The sequence below is a fragment of the Dioscorea cayenensis genome, chromosome 13 (genome assembly GCF_009730915.1).
Source record: "Dioscorea cayenensis subsp. rotundata cultivar TDr96_F1 chromosome 13, TDr96_F1_v2_PseudoChromosome.rev07_lg8_w22 25.fasta, whole genome shotgun sequence".
Taxonomy (NCBI): domain Eukaryota; kingdom Viridiplantae; phylum Streptophyta; class Magnoliopsida; order Dioscoreales; family Dioscoreaceae; genus Dioscorea; species Dioscorea cayenensis.
Window position 1 is genome coordinate 385,632 of NC_052483.1, and position 21,583 is coordinate 407,214.

Genomic DNA, 21,583 nt, shown 5'->3' on the forward strand with positions numbered 1-21,583 from the left:
GATTAAAAAAAAAAATTATATTAAAATTGAGCATCTGTTTACAAGTCAAAGTTGTCAGCTTTCACCAGGACAATCATGCGCCTTCTTTTCGTCGGACACAAAGGCCACCAGTTTGAAGGCCTCTAGACAATAATTGAATCATTATGAACACAAACTAAAGGCTGCTGTAACTTTGTCAATCCCCTGAGGTTGATATATGGACACAGATCCTTGAATAGATCTGGATTAGGATCACCCTTTTTCGGAACAATGGTTCCCCAATCTCTAGGAACAGCAACTTATCAAAGTCAATCTCTTCAGGAACAATATATATACTTCAGCCGATGACAATGAAAAATTTAATTTAGACGACCCCTGCAGTTCGATGCTCCACAGAGGCATGGGCATCCGTCTCCTGGCAGCAACTTGTATCGATAGTCATAAGCAAGTTCTTCACCAATGGAAATCTGCAAACCAACCAATGAGATTCAAAAAGTCATTATGATTTCCAAAGTTTACAAGCAAAAAGCACAAAAAAATGATGAGCAATGTTCATACATCCCGACTTGCATAGAAACCAATATGAGCAAGTTGACAATCCATGCTCTCCACTAGCACCAAATAATTCACAAGGTTTGGAGAACAGCTGCCACAGACATTAATAACACAATAAAAGGATTAAGATTTCCAATATGATGAAAATTTTAGAATCAAAGGAGCTAATAAATGATTTCCAAAAAACACAGGCTTCTGCAACAAGTGTGGAGTAAACCAAAAGCATGAAGATAATGCATACTACCTGTGATTAATAAACCGTGAAACATTCCCATAATGTGTGGCGTCAATCACATAAGGCACCATTCCACTCAAGCCATTTGCCTCATCAATGTGAGCATCAATATCATATAAGTAGCTGCATCCCTCAATATCATACCTGAATGAATGAAAAAGTGAAGAAATCAATAATGTTCTTTGAAAACACAAAATGAGGTACAATTAGAATTTAAGATAGTCGCCAAATGTGGAACCTCTGTCCCCTCTTGTTTGCCTCTACATCACTCAGAACTTCCCCAATGTATTCACAAACAAATGCACCGCGATATATAGTTTCTCCAGCTCTGACAGCCCAGCCCTGCAAGCATAGAGCAGAAAATTAGAACAAAGCTTCACAAGAAAGGGGAGAGCAAAATAATTCACCTTTTTTTCTGTTCTAAAAACTTCAAGCTTAACTTGGACCCCTTTTTGAAGGATCCTGTTACAACATGAGGAGTCGCATTTACACATGGAGTTGCACTCATAAACAAGATAGCCCTCCTGCAAAAATTAACCAAGTGAATATGAAAACTACTGGGAAAAAAAAGCAAGCAAGAGCTTTCGGTGTTTCTGAAACTAAGCCAGAACTTTCTATTGATGATAGACAATCAACTCATGCCTCGATCTCCTTGAATATCTTTCCATGACAATCAATCATGCGCAGACACACTACACATTCTTTAATAGTTTCAATGTGTTATTTGACAAAAGAATTTTCTGTCAGAATTCAACTTACTATAGGTTTTTAACACATCAGTGTTGACATCAACCTACATCAGGATTTGTCAAGAAAGCATATTTGAATAAATATTAAACACAGCAGGCCCAAAACACCACCTTTGTTAAACACACTTCAAAACCCTGAGAATCAAGGACAGGCAGATTCGCAAATGAGAATGTGTCAACATTATGTTTTCAATTGTTAGAGCCATATGTAACTACCATGAGACATGTTCCCTCCCAATCGTAGAGCAATCATAGAAGTTGAACATGAGGTGAAGGCGGAATTTATAAGAAAATGACAGCAATTTCAATTTTATAAATTTGTGAGGGCAGAAATTTATCATTGCACGCCTCTTGTAAACAAATTAAGTGTAATTCAAACCAGGTTCAAGTCCAAATGATTAACTACCAAAAAAAAGGGACTTCCTAGAATGTGGCCAACTCGACATCTTCTGAACATGTATGCCTATGTACAAGTGGGCCCACAATTTTGAAGAAAATTACAAAAAATAGAATGGAGAATTTTACCTCCAAAATTATTCTACCCTTTTCGTCATATGGGAATCTACCATGCATTGGCTCACCCTGAATATCCATAGCATTTTCAAAATCATTCTCGAAGAGATAGACATGGTCACAATTTTCTGGGTAGCACTTCGAGCCTATGCAAGCGCATCCTAGCTGTGAATTCTGCACAAGTAAATTAAGAAAAAAAAAATATTACTATGCAGGGAAAAATGCATTGGATTATTGAATTAAAAATGTGCAATTGATTTTAAGAAAAAGGATTGATCCCAACCAGTTGTGCATTGGTCAAGTACAACTAGAGATACAGATTTAGCAGTAATGCCCAAGGAGAAATGTACCTCTATATCAAGACCAAGGGATGAGTCTATAACCCTCTTTGTAACATAAGCAAAACCTTCCCATGGCATATCTAAGCCAGGCTCTTCATTATGAAAATTCTCAAGACCCTCATCTATTACACAACGTACTGGAACAGGCTCCTTTCCAAAGCTCAAATCCTCACACAAAATTTTGGGTTTTTGAACTGGTTTCGAAATGAACTGCTTTGAATCAAGAACATAATGGCATTCATCCATCTCCCACTCAGCAATATTCACCAACTCCATATGACTAGAAGATTTGATGAATGGACCAGTAGCAGGCTTGAGAGGGGGTAAAGAATGAGGCAGTGTAAGAGGTCTACATCCTTTGGGACAAATAAACCCCTCTAGGTGCCAATCTACTGGAGTATTCAGTTCACTACAAAGTTTAGCTGCCTTCAAGCAAAGATTTTCTGGCAGCAAACCATACTTAATTTCCAGTGCAGCGCGAAGGCTAGTCCTGCAGCAAGCAGTGCGAGCAGTAGAAAGAATCTCAAGGTTACTAGGCCGAGGCTTTGTTTTCTGGATCTCAGAAAATAAGGTCAATGCAACATCTGAGCAATGAGAGTCTAGCAGCCTTCCAAGACTAGCTGTTTCAGATGCTTGAGTTTGTAACCTTGCCCTTGCAGCTATGACTGAGTTAGAAGACTCAAACTGCTTTTGTGTGCCCAAGTTACTGCGATTCTTAATTCTAAAAGCCGCATCAAAACTTCGCTTGAGTCTAGGATAGCAGTGCCTACCCTCGCCTGAGATGATTATTTCCCCTCTTCGATGTAAAGTGGCTCATATGAGCTACTTGATGGTGGACGACCAAGATCTGGTAGAAGATCAAACTTCAAGCCACAGAATCTGCAAACAAATCTTTGGGAGCCCCTCATCTTTCTCGAAGGCACTCTTGTCCTGGCAGACCTTATTGCACAGCTCAGAATCAGGTTGATCAGCTTCAGTCACGACCCTACATTGCTGTTGACTGAGATCTTGCTGACAGAGCTCTGAAGAATGGAAAGAGAGAACATGCTGCCATAACTGATCTGAACTTGGAAAATGGCTATTGCATGACATACACCGAAGCAGGACAGAATGTCCAAGGAATTGCATCCCATGTTTCTCTTTCACATGAGTTTCAAAAACTTTTCTGTTTGTGAAGGAGTTCATGCAAATTGAACAAGCAAACCCTCTAAAAAGCCACCGCAATTCTTTTTTATGGATCTCAGTCCAATGTAAACTCAGTTTTTGATTGTCAGAGAATTTCTCAGTACAAATTTTGCACCTTACAGTCGTCTCAGACTGATCACCATCATGAACTAGAAGGTCATGCACTATAGCTTTGGAAGAAGGTACTTGGTTAACCTTGTCTGCACCAAACCCCCAAATCCTAGTTATTTTTTCCTTCTCACTTGACACCAGCTTCAATAAATACTCCCCTACATGTTGATCAACAGAAGCTTCTGATAATACCCATCCCATGCTGTCATCCTTAGGAACTGCCTTTTGGTGGGATAGATTGCTTTTCATGAACCCATATAGAAGTTCACATGCTTGATGTAGGTATAGTTTTTGTTTCCTTGAAGAGCAATTCCTGAAAAAGATCAAGAAATACGTCTTTTCGATACCAGTCGACTCTTCCCATTCCTTGCACGCTTGAGAAATTTTGGGAGATGTTTTTCACAATACAAGGTGTGTCTCTTAGCAACCTCCAGGCACTGTTCACCATTAATGCGGCCATAATGTCCAATGCACAGTGGTAAATCAAGACTAGTGGCACTTGCAGTAGAAGGTAAGCACTGCTTAGTTCAGATTTCTTCATTAAACAATTTCTCTCATCCAAGGTTTCTTCCACCATTACTGGGATCAGGTTCTCTTGCAAAGAAGTTTGTGCCTCACCAGCCCAACCGAAATTTTTCTCAGAAATAGTGACCGGACTTGGAAGGTGTTCCAGGGCAGTGCTATGATCATGCTTTCTCTTGAGCTCATTAACACAGGAATATGAGAGATCATTAACAACCATGGGATCATTAATTTTCTGGCTACGGTGTTTCTTGCAAAATGCTGAACCATATCGGGCTCGATGCTTGCATTTGTTGCCATTAGTTGTTGTACCATCACACATTGGTGCTTCCAAAGGAGTGTTATGTTCTTCATGATTAGGCTTTCCCACAGAACGAGAATTCAAATGCACACAACAGAAGATATCACCATCATTTGCCCACCGTCCACACTGTCTTCCCTTGGCTTCTATAAAGGCTGAACATTGCCTATATTTCATCGCATCAGGACTATGATGTGAATTTACCATGGCAGTCTTGTTGCATGCCCCACTTGCAAATGAACCCTGTGCAAATTGGATGCTTTCATCTTCAACACCAATCTCATTAAAAGTGTCACTCATTGTGCTAGAACCTTCTACAGCAGCCAGACCAGGAATTACATTACCCTGGGCGGCACCTGTTGGAACATATTTTACAATGCCCTGACAATTGGAATGCCCAGAATCAGCATCCAACTTGGTGGGCTCAGATAATAAACTTGCAGAAACAGATTTATCAGCTTGTTGCACTTCAAGCTTAGGACGCTTCCTACTAATTTGAATTCCCATAGTTAAAGAACTGTCATCATTCTTCCGCTCTGTGTCCAATTTACCAGCTCTTGGGTATGCAGTGGAGAAGAATTTCATGACCTCCTGCTTCCAAGTTTTCCACTCAGGGCCTATATCTGGTTGAACAGGGGCATTCAAGCTCCTCCACCTCATTCCACAAAAACAGAATCGAATAACTCCTGGTTTAGGCAAGGAAATTTACATTCATTCATGAAGTTCAATAGGTAACTCAAAATACACACACACACACACACACACACATATCAATTTCTAGGGGAAAAAAAAGTGTCAAAAGCAGAATAAAGAAGAGGAAAACTTTAGATCACATCATTGACCAAACAGAGTTCTACAATGAAATGGCATATTATCAAAAAAACAATCAGCCATACCATCTAATGGGGTGAAGCAATGCTAAATGTCAAATATAAGTGCTTTGTTTCCAATGGAGGGTGGTCCAATAATTGAAGAAATTCAGTTCAGAAGTTAATTATTTGAACCATTCATTTGCTAGCATTTATTTTAGCAACATTTTATAAAATAATTGCTAGTTAAAGGATAAATAATGTTTATTTATAAGCATTTCACAAGATACATCAAAGTAAACAGCTTGAATTTTCAGTTAGCAGCATCCAGTTTTATATTGACCCAATAGGATTAGGGCCCCCTAAAGTCATAATATGATGATGTCGCAGCCATACAAATTAAAGAGAATAAATTAATGACAGTTAACAAACCAATTCCCTTCAACATAATTATGTTCCAAAAGAAAAGGTAGGTACCTCTGTTAGTATTTCAACAGTCTCTGCACTGTGTACACTCTGACATCTTTGTGCCCATGAGTTAAAAGAGGCATTCAACCAAAGCTGGCTTATATAACTCGGAAGTATCATCTGCAGGTAAGACAAGAAAATCGTTACCTCAATCAACAAAAAATTATTACCAGAAATCAAAGCAGTGAAGGCCAGAAATAGCAACAAAAGTTGAAGTTGACCAGGCATACAATAAACTATACAAATATGCTGCCAAATTAAAGCCATAAGATACAAACTAGCTCGATGCATAAAAAAAACTCTCCATATGCAATGCCAATAAGGCAAAACATTTCAAAACAGATAGTAAAAGAATTTTCAAGAGCTTGAATAGTGAATCTGAAATTTGCAGAAGAATTAAAAACATGAATGGCACATTTTCTAGCCACCATTAAGAACAGAAGTATACAGTTTGAAGCTTCAATAGCATCCTTCCAAGATCAGAATAATCTCTGGTGCGAGATGCTTCCACTGCAAATTCCTTCCATGTTGTAGCTTTCCGAGCATGCTCAACTACAGCCTATGAGAATTTAATCAAAGTAGCTTAAGAATAATTAGCTCAAGGATGGGAATAGTGAAAAAGTAGGACAATGGTAACATCTTCAAAGCAAAGATAGCAAAGAGACCTCTGTATGTAGCCGGTCATTGATATTTAGCATCGCAACAGCAAGTTTTTGCATGATATAACGGCGTGGAACAGTCAAGTCTTTAACCAATCTCCTTCCATTTACGATGAGTACCATAAACAAGAGGTTCTGGCAACTCATCAATTGAACGAACAAGTAGCATATCTGCCCAAGAATATGTCCTGGTACGAGGAAAGAAAATTGCAAAGTAATTTTTCCTCTCATGAGTAGGCTTTGCCCTCAAAGTTGGTAAAGGACAGTCAACCCTTGGACATAGGGATTCGTTTGCTCATTTCTCTCTCCACTACACTTGAGGAAAAAAAGGAAGAAAATTAGATTGAAAATACACAAATGAATATCCAAGTTCACACAACAACAATGAATTGAGAGAATTATGAAAGCAAACAAAATTCTACTCATGAGACAAGCAAAAATAGTGGAATAAAATGATAATAGATGAAGTGTATATTTAATTGCAAACGCTTAAGAATGAAAATAGGGAACTTAAAGTAATGGATGATTGATTTTCATAATGCAAAAATTTAATGAATTCAATTAATACATACTCTTCAAGTTTTAATAACTGCACATCCTGAAGAGTATTGTGCTCAAGTACAACATCTCACACTGCATTCTGCATAAGGGAGCGGTTGGTTGCATTGACTCATGATAAGTAATGCAAGGGGAGCCATTTCTGCTACTTTAGTTGTTTGGTACGCTGGAATTGAATTTGGATGTTGATGAAATCCACAAAAGGTGAAACTCTAAAAAGTGAGATTTCTGAAATTTTTGCGTCACTAGTTTACACTTTCAGGTGGAAATGGCTATGAGTAAGCGCCACTTTCAGAAACTTTCATCTAGCCAAACCACAGCATAAATTGCTACTGATAATTCCACATCCCCTTAATATAACAATGTTTTCTCAGTAAGATATACCATAACTGCATAAATGAAGTAGAAAATACACCCAGAACTTTGCAATTCTCTACATGATTGTGGGTTATAAAGAAATGTGGTACAAAGGATCTTAATCAAATTCAGGAGATATGGGAAGCACCTGGATAGCAGAATTCCTACAGGATGTCTAAATTTTATTCGATTGACAAAGGCAAGTTTAATACATCATGTTGCTGTTTGTTAATAAAGCAAACATAAATTTCTTCCACGATCGATCCTACATTAACCGCTTCCCCCTTCTAAAGTCTTTCTGGATAGGATCATTTTAAATTACCTTATCTTTCTCTATCTTTTAAAATCCATAATATTTTACTTATCTCTATTTATTCTTTCCACAGCTTTCTAATTTTTAATCCTTAGAAATTTTTGTTAATTTTAATGATTTTAGAATTTTTATTTCATTTTATATTTTTATGATAATTTAAATACCATGCCAGCAGTTCTATTTCTCTAAAAACAACAGGTGATAATGTAATTAAAGCGTCCATGCATATAAAAAATATATGTACATACTTATACTTGCACCGACGATATACATGTACATACACAGAGACATGGATATATATATGCACATACAAATATACACATATACATGTATACACACATGTACGTCCATACATGTTTATATACATACACTATAACTTTGATAATTGGGTACTCCACAGCCGTAATTGTGTCCTGGCAATGCTGGTTGAAGGTGCAACTAATAGAAAATAGTTGACGCGTTTGAAGGACAAAAACTCACCGCCCAGTTATGACAAATAAAATTAACCAAATTGGACTTTACTAAATATGCACTTCAAATGTAACACAAAAATATGTTCAAAGGGCCATGATGGCAAAGAGCTAAGGAAAAAAAAGCATTCAAAGAATACCCAACTGGTGTCTTGAACAGAGAAAAATAGGTATGTGCCAATTTTGAACATCCCATGAGAAAATAATGGACAAATTACAACCCTAATAAATTCAACCATGACTTACCCACACTCTAGAGAAAAGGTTCGTTAATTCAAAGGCTTCAGGAGGAGGATGATAATAAATATAAATATAAGTCACCAACAAACTCAAGGTTAAAAGGAATATAGAATGACTTAATTGAAATTGTTAAAACAATTATTGAATAAATGTGTAGTGATTCTACCTCACTGAGTAACCATGACAAAAACAAGTTCTACACAAAACAAGCACTGGGAAATGAAAACATGAAAGAGCATATCCAAAGTTGGAGGCAGCCAATAGAACCACCCACCACACAGTCAGATCCATCTAATTAGTGGAAACCAAGCATTGCAAAGAAAACAGCGTAGACACATAAACATCCATAGTCATTCATGATAACAAAAAGCGACAATTAAAGTGATTAGAGCAATCCAGGGTTCATAAATGCCAATTGGTAACATGTCAAAGTTACTGCAACACTAGGATGGCCCGTTAAAAAGTGCATTAGATATCTCGTGTTTGATATAGTCAAACATGATGTGGTGGTACAAGACAGATGGTAATATGCAACTTAAACCAAGTCTGTTAAAGGAGTATACCTTAGAAAGTATCTTTGTTCCAGAGATAACCAATAAAATTAATGTTTACTAGAGTTAATGATACAACTTAAATGTAAAGTATCTCTGGTCATGCTACAACTTAAATGTAAAGTTAATGTTTACTAGAGTACAGAACTATGCTTACCTTCACCCAGAGTGCGACAGGTTGTTCTTCAGCAGGAAATTCCACTCCTGAAGGGCCAATTTCTCCCACTAGATTGTTATCTTGGACCTTGTCACCCACCTTTTCCTTTGAAAGGTGATAGTCCTTGCTGGAAGTGAAAGATTTACAATCTTGACACTGCAAAGATAAAATGCCTTGTTCATAATCAATTGAACTGGCAAGATCTGATGGCTCACATACAGTAGTATTCTGGTCCTCTTCCTCCCTACAAGAATCTGAAGTAGCACTTCTGAGGAGGTCCATGTCACTGGATACCTGAGAACCATCCTTGTTTTCATTTGTCTGATTTACTCTGTCCCCCACTAAATGTACCACATAGTTGCAAGCTCCACAAATACCACTCGCTACCTCCAGTCCTTGTTCTCGTCCAGTGTAGCTGTGGTCTAAATTGTTTTGTGAAACACAGACGGGGGCCAATTCTTCCCCCTTGAGTTGTTCAGATTTGTCTGTATTGCTTTCATTTTTAAGGGAGATGGCTTCTTCCTCCATGCTACCATTTGAAAGATCACAAACCTCCTGGTAAAAGGAATTATTTTTTATGAAGTTAGTATTTCCCTCAGTGCTTTTATTTAATCTTTCATCTCCTTGTGATAGTTTACAACATTTAACTTTCGACAAGGGGTTCTCAGCAGCAAGGAAGCCATTTACATTTACAGAGTTTCCTTGAGCACAGTCAAGTTTGGTCAGAGTGTCCACATTCCCATTAGAATCATTTGGTTGGTCAACATCACAAGCTCTCCGTTGATAATAATCGTCAGGTACAATCTGTTTCCTGTCGTGAATAGTGAATGCTAGTTTGTCAACAGCTCTTTGCTGTGGATGCTCTACTTGCAGCATCATGTGTTCTTCAACAACATCATCCATTGGCTTTACTCCTGGATTCTGCTCCCCAATATATTGAACTTCTGACAAAGAGAGCACTGACATGATTATCCACTAATGATCCAAATGCCATAAAATGCCACAGCTTTTCTGAAATCCCCGGCCCTCATCAACCTAGATCATCAATCTGTGTGATGAAATAAATTAACTGATCAAAAACTAAATACACAGAAACGATGCAACTTAGATGTTAAGGTCCTTTATGTTCACAAGGACCTGAATTTGTTCAGCGAAAACAAACTTAGCATGCTGGTATAAATTACAGTTTCATGTACTTTTCCATTGAAGTTTACTAACCACGACAACATTGGGTTATCCAAAAATGAAGAAGAAAAAAAAAGGCCCTTTTTTACCAGTATGTCTCATTGATGCGCTGATGATATATATAGTCAACATTAACAAATGTGAAAAAGAAAGACCACATTTTTACTGCAGCACACTGAATATAGATACATATAATACATAAGCCACGGGCAGCAGTCGGCATTACCGATCAAGGAATCAAATGAAAGCTGAAAACTCACTAAACAAAGAAAACAACGCACCCGCCCGAATTCAAATTCAAAGGCAATGAGAACCAAACATTAAATAATAATTAACTCCGGAGTTTATGTTTATCACAAGAGAGAAACGAGAGAAGAAAAGAAATAAACCTTGCATTCAAATCGAAAGGAGAAAAAAAAAAGAAAAGAAAAGACACTGTATTTATTCAACCAGAGTAAAAGCCAGCAAAAGCGCGGTAAGAAGGAAATCATGGCAGACCATGTCTAGTAGATCGAATTGGGAGACGAGTAATCTTGTCATGTACCTGTAATGCCGATCTCCTCCTGCAACAACCACCATAGTCGTGATGGGCTTGCAAATTGGGGGAACAGCAACGCAAAGGACTCGATTTTAGGAGGGGAGAAAGGAGTGGTTTTGGACGAATTAGGGTTAGGGATCAGGAAGGGGTTTTTGATGCTGCTTTCAGTTTGACAATCTATGTCTATCGATTTTTATCAGTCGGCCCCTCCTTCCGTCTCTCATTAATTAATGGACTTTTTATATTCCTAAATGCGCCCAAGGTTTTCTTTCCTTTTCTCGCTCGCACCCATGTCATGTTTACGCGCATACTTCCGACTTCTTTTCTGCATCTCAGCCATTGGATTCTCTTGGGATGTGTTATTAGTCTGATCTAAGGCCTCTCACAAATCCCAGCCATTATTGTACCGACTGAGCATTGATTTCATCAGAATTGACTCTTGGGTTGGGGAATTAATAGCACATCCTCTGTATTTTAATTTTAATCTTCACGGTTAATATAATATAGTAATATATATATATATATATATATATATATATATATATGGACGGTTTTGTCATTTGACTGGTTCAGTGGTTTGCCACTTCATTGGAATATTTATTAAAATAAATTTTAATTTTTTAATTAAATATACAAATATTTCTTTTTATTTTTTATTTTTTTGTGAATATTTCCTAATATATATAATTGAATATATATATATATATATAATTGCAAAGAAATGAGAATTCTTATATACCTGAATTTGAAGATTATACAAAAAAAAAATTGGTTTTGTCATAGATTCATCTAAAATAAAATTATGAAGATCGCTTTTCAAATTTACGCTGAATAAAATATTTAAACCAATGAATAATTTAAATCTATAAATTATTAATTTTAAATCAGTCATTTAACTCACCCATTGCGGTTGATCCATGAAAGTAGACGAGAGATAGTACAACAATAATTTTAAAATTTATTTGATTTATAAGTAAAGTATAATTATAAAATAAATAAGTGGTAAGAAAATGCAGCTTTGATAGTTTTTTTTACCAGCATCGATCATTAGAATAATACAAAAAATATTATGGTAATTTTATTTTATTTTTAATGTTATCCAAATATGAAATAACATAAGTATTTGCATTATACTTCACTTATTTATGTTATGTTATACTATTTATATTGTACTCATGTGTGAATCATATTAACCCTAAAAATACTTAGCGAATGGATATTTATTTAATAACTTAAAATAAATATTATGAAACAGTATTTTTGATGACCATGTTGAAACGCTTGGTTAATGCCACTCAAAGAATCAAATAAATCCAAATTTCTAAGAGATATTTTTATATACATTTTCTTTTTTTTTAATGAAATATAGTTTATTCATTCTATCAAAAAGAAATTATAGTTTTGATTACTGTAATAACTAAATTATTAGTTAAATATATTTTTATTTTTATGATAAGGGGATAAACCATTCAAAATATTTGCATTTTTCAAAAATATATATTTTTTCAAAATCTTTTTGCAATAGACTAATGGCACTGTATTAAACTGTTTGGCTTTAAAAATGAATTCTTTACTATAAAATAATAATTTTATTATATTTTTTTATTGAAACAAAAAGGTTTTTAAAATAACTTGAATTTAAAAACTTAAATTGGCACTAGAAATTGCTCATAAATCTTCTAACCAATGAATTCTTTTGGAGAAGCTAATAAAATAACCAAGTGCATCATAGGAACTACAACAATACGTCGCTGTCATATTCTGGGAAGGGGTCTAGAAGTACTTACTACTACACCACATTTATTAGGAAACTGAATAAAAATAATATTTTTGTTAGGATTTTTTACACAAATATTTGGTCAGTTTAGTAAATAAAAATATTATACTAATTATCCCCACAACAGTCCCCACAACAGACAAATGGTAAGTATGTATGTGTGTGAGTGGATTTTATCAAATATATATCCATATACATTATACTTAAAAAAAAATTCTATTTAAAAGGTTCACATTTTTTGCCACAACCACTTGATTCGAGTGGTTGGTATTATTAAAATTAAGGCTCTTACATATGGAGTAGTAAGAGTTTGAATTCTCGCTGAAAGAGGTAACTCGCAATTTACACTTATCCATCATAGAGATTTTCGTTTGTCGCCCTTTAAAAATAAATTCACATTTTATATATAAAAGAAACTCTAAGGTAGGATAAAGATGGTAAAAAACCATGTTATATAATGATATATATTTTAATTTTCAAATAAAGGCATCATTTAAGTATATATGTGTATTTTTGTAGGAATGCGTGGATTTTATTGGCTAGAGTGAGATTGCATAGATGAGTTGCATAGTTTGTGTTGGATGCTATGAAGCATCCATTTGATTTTGATGATGCTCTGTGTGCCTCCACTAGAGTTCTTTCTTCGAAGAAGCATGCCCAAAAAACTCTCATAAGATGAGTTCTCATGCATTTCCCGTCCTTTAAGGACCCATGTTAGTGTTGAATCTGAGTTTTAGACGTGGTTTAATTGAAATGGGGTTGGTGGAAGTATCCCCTCTGATAACTATCCCCATGGTGTCTCCTCTACTGTCATGCTCTTTAACATTCTACACCCCTACACTGCTTTATGGCAGAGCTCTGAAGAGTGGGACTTCTCCATATCCTTCTCTTGTCTTTTCCAATCGAAGCATAAACAAGAAAGTTAAGACCAAACGAAAAGTCCACAATGCTTATTTGATGAACTCCACTATGAACTCGAAAATTGAATGGTCATCAACACCGGGGCATGTTAGCCCGTGTTCTTTGTTAGAGTTGAAAAATCTTGCTTGCTTTGTCCCAAATTGTGACCATAGCACACCCATGCTTGGGGTGTTTATCCACATGTCCTAAAGATTGACTGTGCATAGGGGTGAGCAAAAAAATCCGGATCCGATGATCCGATCCGATATCCGGTTTTTTTACATAAATTTTTGGAGTCCGATCCAGAAAAGAAGGTCGGTGTAACGTCGGGATCCTCAAGGTGGCAAAACCGATCGGATACAGGTCGGGAGAAATTAAAAACCGGGTATCCGAATCCGATCCGGTTTTTAATATATTCGTTTATATATATAATTATATATAGATAGATAATTAGATATATAATAAATTTAAATTTTATATGGTTTAAAAAGTATATCCAAATCCCTTGTTTAAACCTTGAAGATAATTTTTTTTGTTTTTTACTTTTTAGACCATATAAAATTTAAATTTATTATATATATTAATAAATTTAAAATTTTACGAGGGTGTAAGTAGAAAAAAATAAAAATCCCTCGTTTAAATACTTAAAGAGTTACTTATATATAGTTATATTATATATATACATATTAATAAATTTAAACTCTTCTAGGATTAAAAGTAAAAGGAAAAAAAATTTCAAATCTTTATGTCTAAGATTGGTGAAACTTTTTATTATGTTTTTGACTTTTTTTATTGGGAGAATAATGTAAGGTTTTAATCCTCTTTATAAGTTCTAGAGTTTCTATTTTTTAAATGAATGTTGATGTTGTTATATATAAAAATCCATGGAGGAGATGAAAACTTAAATTTGGATCTCGGATATCCGATGTCCGATCCGGTTTTAAAACCAGTACCCGATTTTTAGTACTCGATTTAAAGCGGGTCGGATCTGGGTCAAGCTCTCGATCCAAAAACCGGGTACCCGATCCGATTTTAAAAACCGGGTCGGGTACCCGGTTTTGCTCATTCCTAACTGTGCTTGAATCAAAAGTGAAGATCCGAACTCTTGAAATTACTAGTAGCTTGGAATACATGAGTCCTTGAGCAGGAGAGCCAGGAGATGTAGGAGAGCGTTCACCAACGGTTCACTTTCAAGAAGCTTACCTACACTCATAAAATCGATGCCCCATATGTGAAATATCTCATAGCCTATTCAAAAGCAAAACTACTACAGTTACTGATATACTATAAATAAATAGTTTTGTGTAGAACTATGAAAGGTGCACTAGCGGAGTAGCAGGTCTATTTTTCAAAGATGGGCATGAGCTCTACTCTTGCTCATTTTCAAGAAGTGGACTGTGTGGCCATTAAAACCTCATAAAAAGTTAAGTGAGAAACCACACATTTTGATGATGTTTATAATTGGTATTAGACCATGACCATGTTAATTGTGTTGATCATGTTGTATGGAATGTTAAAGTTTTTATCGTCATTTGTTTTTAAAGTTCACTGCATTTTCCTTAGTTTACCACTTGAATAAGTTTTTTTTTTAAAAAAAAATTATAAAGACTAAAGAATTAAAAATAACGGTGGGGGACTCATCTCTAGTATAAATATAAAAAAGAAATCTCCAATTCTAATGTTACATTTAATGGTATAAAATATATTAAAAAATATAAAAGTATTTATGCTTTAAATTATACAAGGAGTTAGAGTTTTATTCTTCTCTTAAATCAAAAGTTACTTGCCTACCTATTATTTCAATTTTATACAAGTCTGCTAATATGTTGCTTTCTTGGCTTTCAGCAGTTTAGAGAACCCGTCGGGATACCACGGAGGCACTCACCTGGGAGGATCAGCGCTCTCTCAACTTCCAGGGCACTAGATCCACCGATTTCATCGGCGATTCGGTGCATGCGGCTGCGATCGGGAGTAGTCCTCCTATCCTTATTCTGTGGCGACTGTGTCTCGAGACCCAGTTGACTTGGCCAGTCCCGAACTATGCTTATTTTTATCTTTCTTCCCTGTCTCGATTTTCTGATTGCTTTTTCCTCATCCCCGATGAGGGATTTCGATTATTATTTTTATTTTTAAACTCATTCGCTGGCAGCACCTCTTGTCACTCACTCTGTTTCCTTCTTTTTAATAAATTAGTGGTTTATCCACTTTTATTCAAAAAGTTAGGTTAGAATCTTACCCATTTAAGGTTGAAAGGTCATGGTCTATTAATAAAAAAATTAAAAACAAAAAAATTATTATTATTATTTTTTTCAAATGATGGATAAATTATTCCAATTAAAAACGGAGAACAACAAAACAAGTTGTTATATAAATGGCTATATTTTTTTTTTCACAATAAAACAAATAAAGATATCATCATTCTTCAATTTTCTTTCTCCAAGTGAGGACATCTTTTTAAGAAAAGCGACAAACGTCGGAGCTCGAGAGACGAACACGTGGGGCCAGCTGCACCACTGAATCGCGCCTCACTCTGCGTGAGATAGGGATCGAGTCGGGGAGTCACGCTACTCATCTGAGAGGGCCCTCGATGCTAATAAAAGGAAGAAAAATAAATAAAAAAATAAAAAGAAAGAGCCAACATTTTAGCCTCCCCGCCCGCGCGCCAGAACCTTGCTTCGCTTCCCTTCTCTCTCTCTCTCCTCCTCCTCCTCCGCGCTCCATCCTCTCCTGAAAGTCCTGTTGGAGATCCCAGCAAAGCACGTACGTTTGTATCTTCAAATCAATTTTGAGTTTGTTTCAGAAATTTTTGTGAATTCATGCCTATTTGTTATATTAATTTTTGTCGCACAATCTCACTGAATCGCATGGCAAAGTGATAGGCATTAAACATTAGCAAAATCCACAATTAACATCTACAAACATGTACAGCCACAATCATAATGCAACATTTATGTGATTCCATCTGCTCTGCTTGTACCTATGCTATCCACAAGCACAATTTAGTCCACAAACGCTGATGAGGGATGAGGGATGTTGGCTATGCTATCTCTCAGAATGCAACAATCTGCTCCATCTATTTGTAGAAATTACTGTAGACTGGTGGATGAAATCAACATTTTGTTATGAAATTCCAAAATTTAGGATCGTGATCCTTATAAATCTAGAAAGACATTGTGGAATTAAACTTCTTTTGCTATCATAAACAGTTCAAATGTCAATCTTAATGCACTGATTTAATTTGAGCATGATTTTTAAGTTTGTGCATGCCGTACAACTGTGCATCCCTTCAGCATTTGTTGTCTCACTTTATCACATTCATGTCAGTGATAGTCTATTCACTTTTTAAGTTTATGCACATGTGGTGCACCTATGACTCTTTTTCGGATAAAATGAAACTGCCATCAAGCACTTGCTTGGTCCAGAATGAACAGTCTCAAGAGATTCTGATGCTGACAAAAATTCTCTTTGGAAATTTGCAGAATTTAGTCACTACATTTGTTGCCACTGTTTAGCCTGACAAGGAAACAACTAGAGAATTAAGGTTGCTTAATAGAACAGAAAAATCCACCTGCTTATGGATGGCTCTGAGATACTCTCCACCTTCCATATGTACTCACTTTTTCCTAATGCATGTTTGTTGTGTGACATTTTTATAATGGTTTCAACTTAATTCTCACCTTAGGTTAGATAACCAAACTCAATAAGTGCGGAACATTTCAGAGGTAATGACACATTACAGTTGTGAAAAGGGTAAATTAATAGGTGCGGAACATCAGATTACTGTAAGGGTTAATTTTATTTTTACTTCTGAGGGTTTGCACTTTATCCTTTATTTATTTGAAGTAATATTCCCATACTCTTTTTAAAAAGAAAAAGAGAAACCAATAGCTTTTTGCAGAAGTTGTCATGTGGGCTTCCAAGGTGCTTATGCCAGCCACATTGCTTTTATTTATTTATTTATTTATTTTTTTGTGTATAAAACAAACTCATCTTTGCCTTTCTTTGCATAGATATATTTCTGGTGATTCCCATTTGTATTATTTGAGATGACAAAATAATTTAAACAGCTACATAAATATCACACTAGGAATCTTTTTGTACCAATGGTCTTGATGAGAATATCAAGTTTGTGTTTGCTATGACTTCTTCGCATTCATTGGCTTCCTCTTTTTGAAATTTTTTATTGGCAAGACAGTTTAGAAGCGGTAGTTTACATAACAATGTCCAGCCCTTATTGAGTTAAAATTCATGTTTATATTGCTAAAATAATTGCATCTAGATTTTCTGTTTAAATCAGAGTGAAAGCTGCTAGTGTAATTCAACATGACTTGTCTTTTTCTCTCAAAGTCATTATAGAATTTAAAGAATGACCCATATGTAGTGACTTGAAGAGCTAATGACCATCGTGTGTGTTCCACTCTTACTTGCCTTTATAATTTCATTCAGAATCATAAAGCCGTTTTCTGTAATCCTTGCAGATACTATTTTTCAGTTGTCCATGCATTTGATAGAGTTTGTCACTAGATCCTTTCCAATTGACTTCAACAAATTCTCTTTTTGTTGTGTAATGTTTAAATACTTAATTGGACAAAGTTTTGGAGTGCCCCTTTGTATTTCTTAGCACTTGTTTGGCAGACTAACCTTTTCTTATTACATCTGAGCATGGTGCATGAATAATCTAATATCCAAATTGTAGGTGATTATATATTGAAGAGCACAAAGTGACGTTGACCCGGTATCATTGAGATGATACTCTTGATGCTAGTTCAAGAGCAAAAAAAAGTTATGCCTATAATTGAACTTTTTAAGTACTGTATTGTCATACTGGCAAAGATGCCGATACGATTTTTCATAATGTAGATCATCTTCTGTCCCAGTCCTAATATTCTTATGATGTGAATGTTGAGGTGATTATCAAGTGAGTGTACATTTCTGGGGTTCTTGTTTGCAGATGTGTCGTTTTTTTTTGGTTTTATATTCTATGGTATCTAGCACATCCAGAGCATGATGGTAGAATTAAATAATTTGTTGACCATAAAGAAACATGTATTTTCATCTGTATACTTATGAATAATTTGTAAACTATTTTTGGCATATGATAGTAGTCTGGTGTATATTTGTGTGTTGTGTGGGCTCTTGCTTGAAGATCTGGCCCAAGTGTAGCAAATTGGCTGTTTTCCATGGCTCTTTGTTTTTTACCTGAAGTTTTTCTTCCTCCTTTTTTATTACTCTGGATTAACCTGCTGAAACTTTGATGCCATTCTTAAGACAATCACTTTTCTCCAGCAGAATCCTTTTGTAATTGTGAAGGAGTATACAATCAATTTTTGTGCTGCATCTTGAATTTAATTTATCTTGGTTCACACCAAGTTCAGCTAATTCAGCTCTTCTCTGCAAAAATTAGGTTACTACTCTACATTGTGAGCTGACTGGTGGAGAAGTGCACCTGTTCTGCTACATTACATCTCGTTCAGGTTCATTTTTTTCACTATTGAAATATTCATTTCCTACATGCACAGTTCCTGCTAGCACTGTATTGATGCCCATTTTTTATTTATATAATTTTTTTAAGATGTTTTTTCAGCGGTTAGTATGTAAAATGGTTAGGCTGTGAGAAGGTGGACTTTGTACGGTACTGGATTAAGCTGTTCGGTGGTTATATTGTTTGTTAATTTGTTTGAATTTTCTACTCACCGGAAGTAAAGAATCTTTTCTGATCCGAAGCAAATCCATGTTCTTAACTCTGGAGGTAAAGAATCACTCTTGATTATTGTCTAGTCCTCACACCATGGATATTGTCAGCTGTACCATTCTAGAAAGTGAATACTCCATTGCCTCTGAGGTGTTTTTTTGGCCCACCAACTATAGGTTGCATGCTATACGGCGCTTAGGGTTATGTATATTATATATGCATGAGTTGTAGACTTGACTTTTTGCTTAGATGTCCTCTCAAGTAATTGAGAGATTTGTCTCTATGCAAGGATAGGTATGCCGTTGGACCACAAGCTACCTCTTATGTCTCATGTCTTTAGTTATTATGTTATATTTCCTTTTAATGTGCCTTCGATTAATATATGAGTTGGATGATGCTGAACGATGTCCTCGTCTCAGCCAACAAAGTTTTTCTCGACCGGGAAATTTCTACTTAGCTTTAAGGCCCAAATTTGGTCCAATTTGTTCAATGACCCAACTAGAAAGAGGTTCCAAATGCGTCGGTTTGAAACTTAGTTACCACTGGTTTCATTTATATTTCTTTGCTCCTATAGTTCTTTCAACAATCTCAGGTGTAATTAGTATTGGGTGTGCCGTTATAGTTAGAAACCAAAGCACTACGAAATTATTTCGAATCTTTTTTTAGATGCATTATCAATCAGCCTGGGAAAGCCCACCCATTTTGGTCATGAACACCATTTCAGTACCACGGTCAGGCTCACATCTTTGTCACCGTGATACTTTTTTGAGGAAATCACAGCAGATGGAAAAGACTGACCATTTGACTTTCTTCTCCTCTGCATGACTGCATCTGCATGAATTGCGGTTATTCACACTGCCAGGATAAGGGTCTGTGAATAGTGATCAGTATTTTGTTTTTGATAAGATGAATAGTGATCAGTACCAGATAGTTAGTGTTCATGGCTAGTTTTAGAGTCTTAATAATCCAAATTTCAAATTAAGGAGCAAGCCCTGGGCCCCTGAGTGATGAAGAGGCAGTGTGGTAGCTTCGTGGCATTTTGAATCTGAAGCTACTCTTTTCCCCAAATCCTCTTGTTGGAAATTTCGTTTGTCCTGTTGGGTTTTAAATACTTGTGCACGCCTGTTTAAGCACTAGTTTAGTTTTTATATCTAAAAGCTTTGCTCCTCACTATGGAACGAAAAAGACACTTATCCCCGAAGCCCAACTTTAGACACCGAGAATAGCGACCTTGATTCCCGCTGAATATGTTTAGTTTCCTTTCCTTTCCATCATTATAATTGTGTGTTCTGTGATCTCAGAAAAATCTGATAGTGTTATTCTTTCAATATCACATGACATGAGTAATCCAAGAGGTGACCCACATCTAACAAGCGGCAAGATATTGGGAAAACTGCTGTTGAAATTATCATTGTTAGGAAAACTCATTCATGTTTAATTAAAATCTTAAGGGTGATTCTATCTAAATAGGAGAGATTCTTGTTAAAAGCTCAAACCAGGCTGTCTGCTTCTCTGTGCTGCCGGAAGATGAGGCTCTCAGACATGGAACTGATAAGAAAATTTAACTACAGCTAGAATCCTGCTGCCTTTGACCTTTCTAATAAACAAACTTAGAGCGAAGGCGGAAGTGCACCTAAGATGACATACCGTTTTCTTATTTCCACGGTGTGGAGGGACCTTAACCTCAGAAATTGAGCTGGAAAACTAGTTTGCACAACAATCTAGTCAACTGTAGCCGCGATCTCAATGATCACATGGAACCACGAGCATCTTTGTTATCTTCTTACATTTCTAAGACATTTATCTTGTTATCATTGGGCTCTGAGATCATTTTAAAATGTATGTGTCTGTCTACACACACACATATATATTTCTTTGGCAGCACAGTTTACTAATAAGGTGGCCATCCTGTGAACCAGATTCAGAACACATAAACAAAATCCACATGCTAATGTTAATCAATACCAAAATCAAGTTTAGATACCTTTTATTTTGCTAGGTGAGACACCTTAGACATGTCTTAATTTAAGTTGTTTAAGTACTATGCCTGGTTATCTTAGAAGGGTGAATGCTTCCCTCAAGAAACTTGACGCATATACATGCCTTAATTTAAGTTGTTTAAGTACTATGCCTGGTTATCTTAGAAGGTTGAATGCTTCTCTCAAGAAACTTGACGCATATAAGTGGATGTCGCAGGGAAAGGACTTCAGCAATGTTTTTGTACTGGGGAGCAGTGTCAATCTCTTTTGGTGGAGGAAAATGAATAAACAAACACGTATATGCATGGGAGATGTAGCTGCTCTTATCCGAGATCCTTTTATATGTAATTGCACATATTAAGCTCAGGTTTTCTCCTACTCGTTCAAATATGCAAGGAATTTGAAGGGAAAGCTTTCCAAAGTAGTCCTTTTCAGCCAG

The 21,583-nt window shown here is 35.9% G+C and overlaps 2 protein-coding genes across 2 annotated transcripts in view; one reads left to right on the top strand and one right to left on the bottom strand.

Annotated features, from left to right (window-relative positions):
• LOC120274893 (histone-lysine N-methyltransferase SUVR5-like) lies at positions 1-10,898 on the bottom strand. The gene is given in 19 exon segments (XM_039281434.1): positions 1-446; positions 538-625; positions 779-913; positions 1,008-1,111; positions 1,177-1,293; positions 2,044-2,205; positions 2,382-3,143; positions 3,145-3,207; positions 3,209-3,280; positions 3,312-4,007; positions 4,010-4,180; positions 4,183-5,171; positions 5,774-5,888; positions 6,217-6,327; positions 6,434-6,529; positions 6,531-6,721; positions 8,593-8,656; positions 9,074-10,121; positions 10,803-10,898. Coding segments are annotated over 18 exon segments (5,010 nt in total). The 5' UTR covers positions 10,040-10,121; positions 10,803-10,898; the 3' UTR covers positions 1-338.
• LOC120274708 (plastid division protein PDV2-like) overlaps positions 5,240-21,583 on the top strand; it is a 25,764-nt gene continuing 9,420 nt past the window's right edge. The window contains exon 1 of the mRNA XM_039281239.1: positions 5,240-5,258. The gene's annotated coding sequence lies outside the window, so the exon portion shown is untranslated. The remainder of the gene's footprint in view (positions 5,259-21,583) is intronic.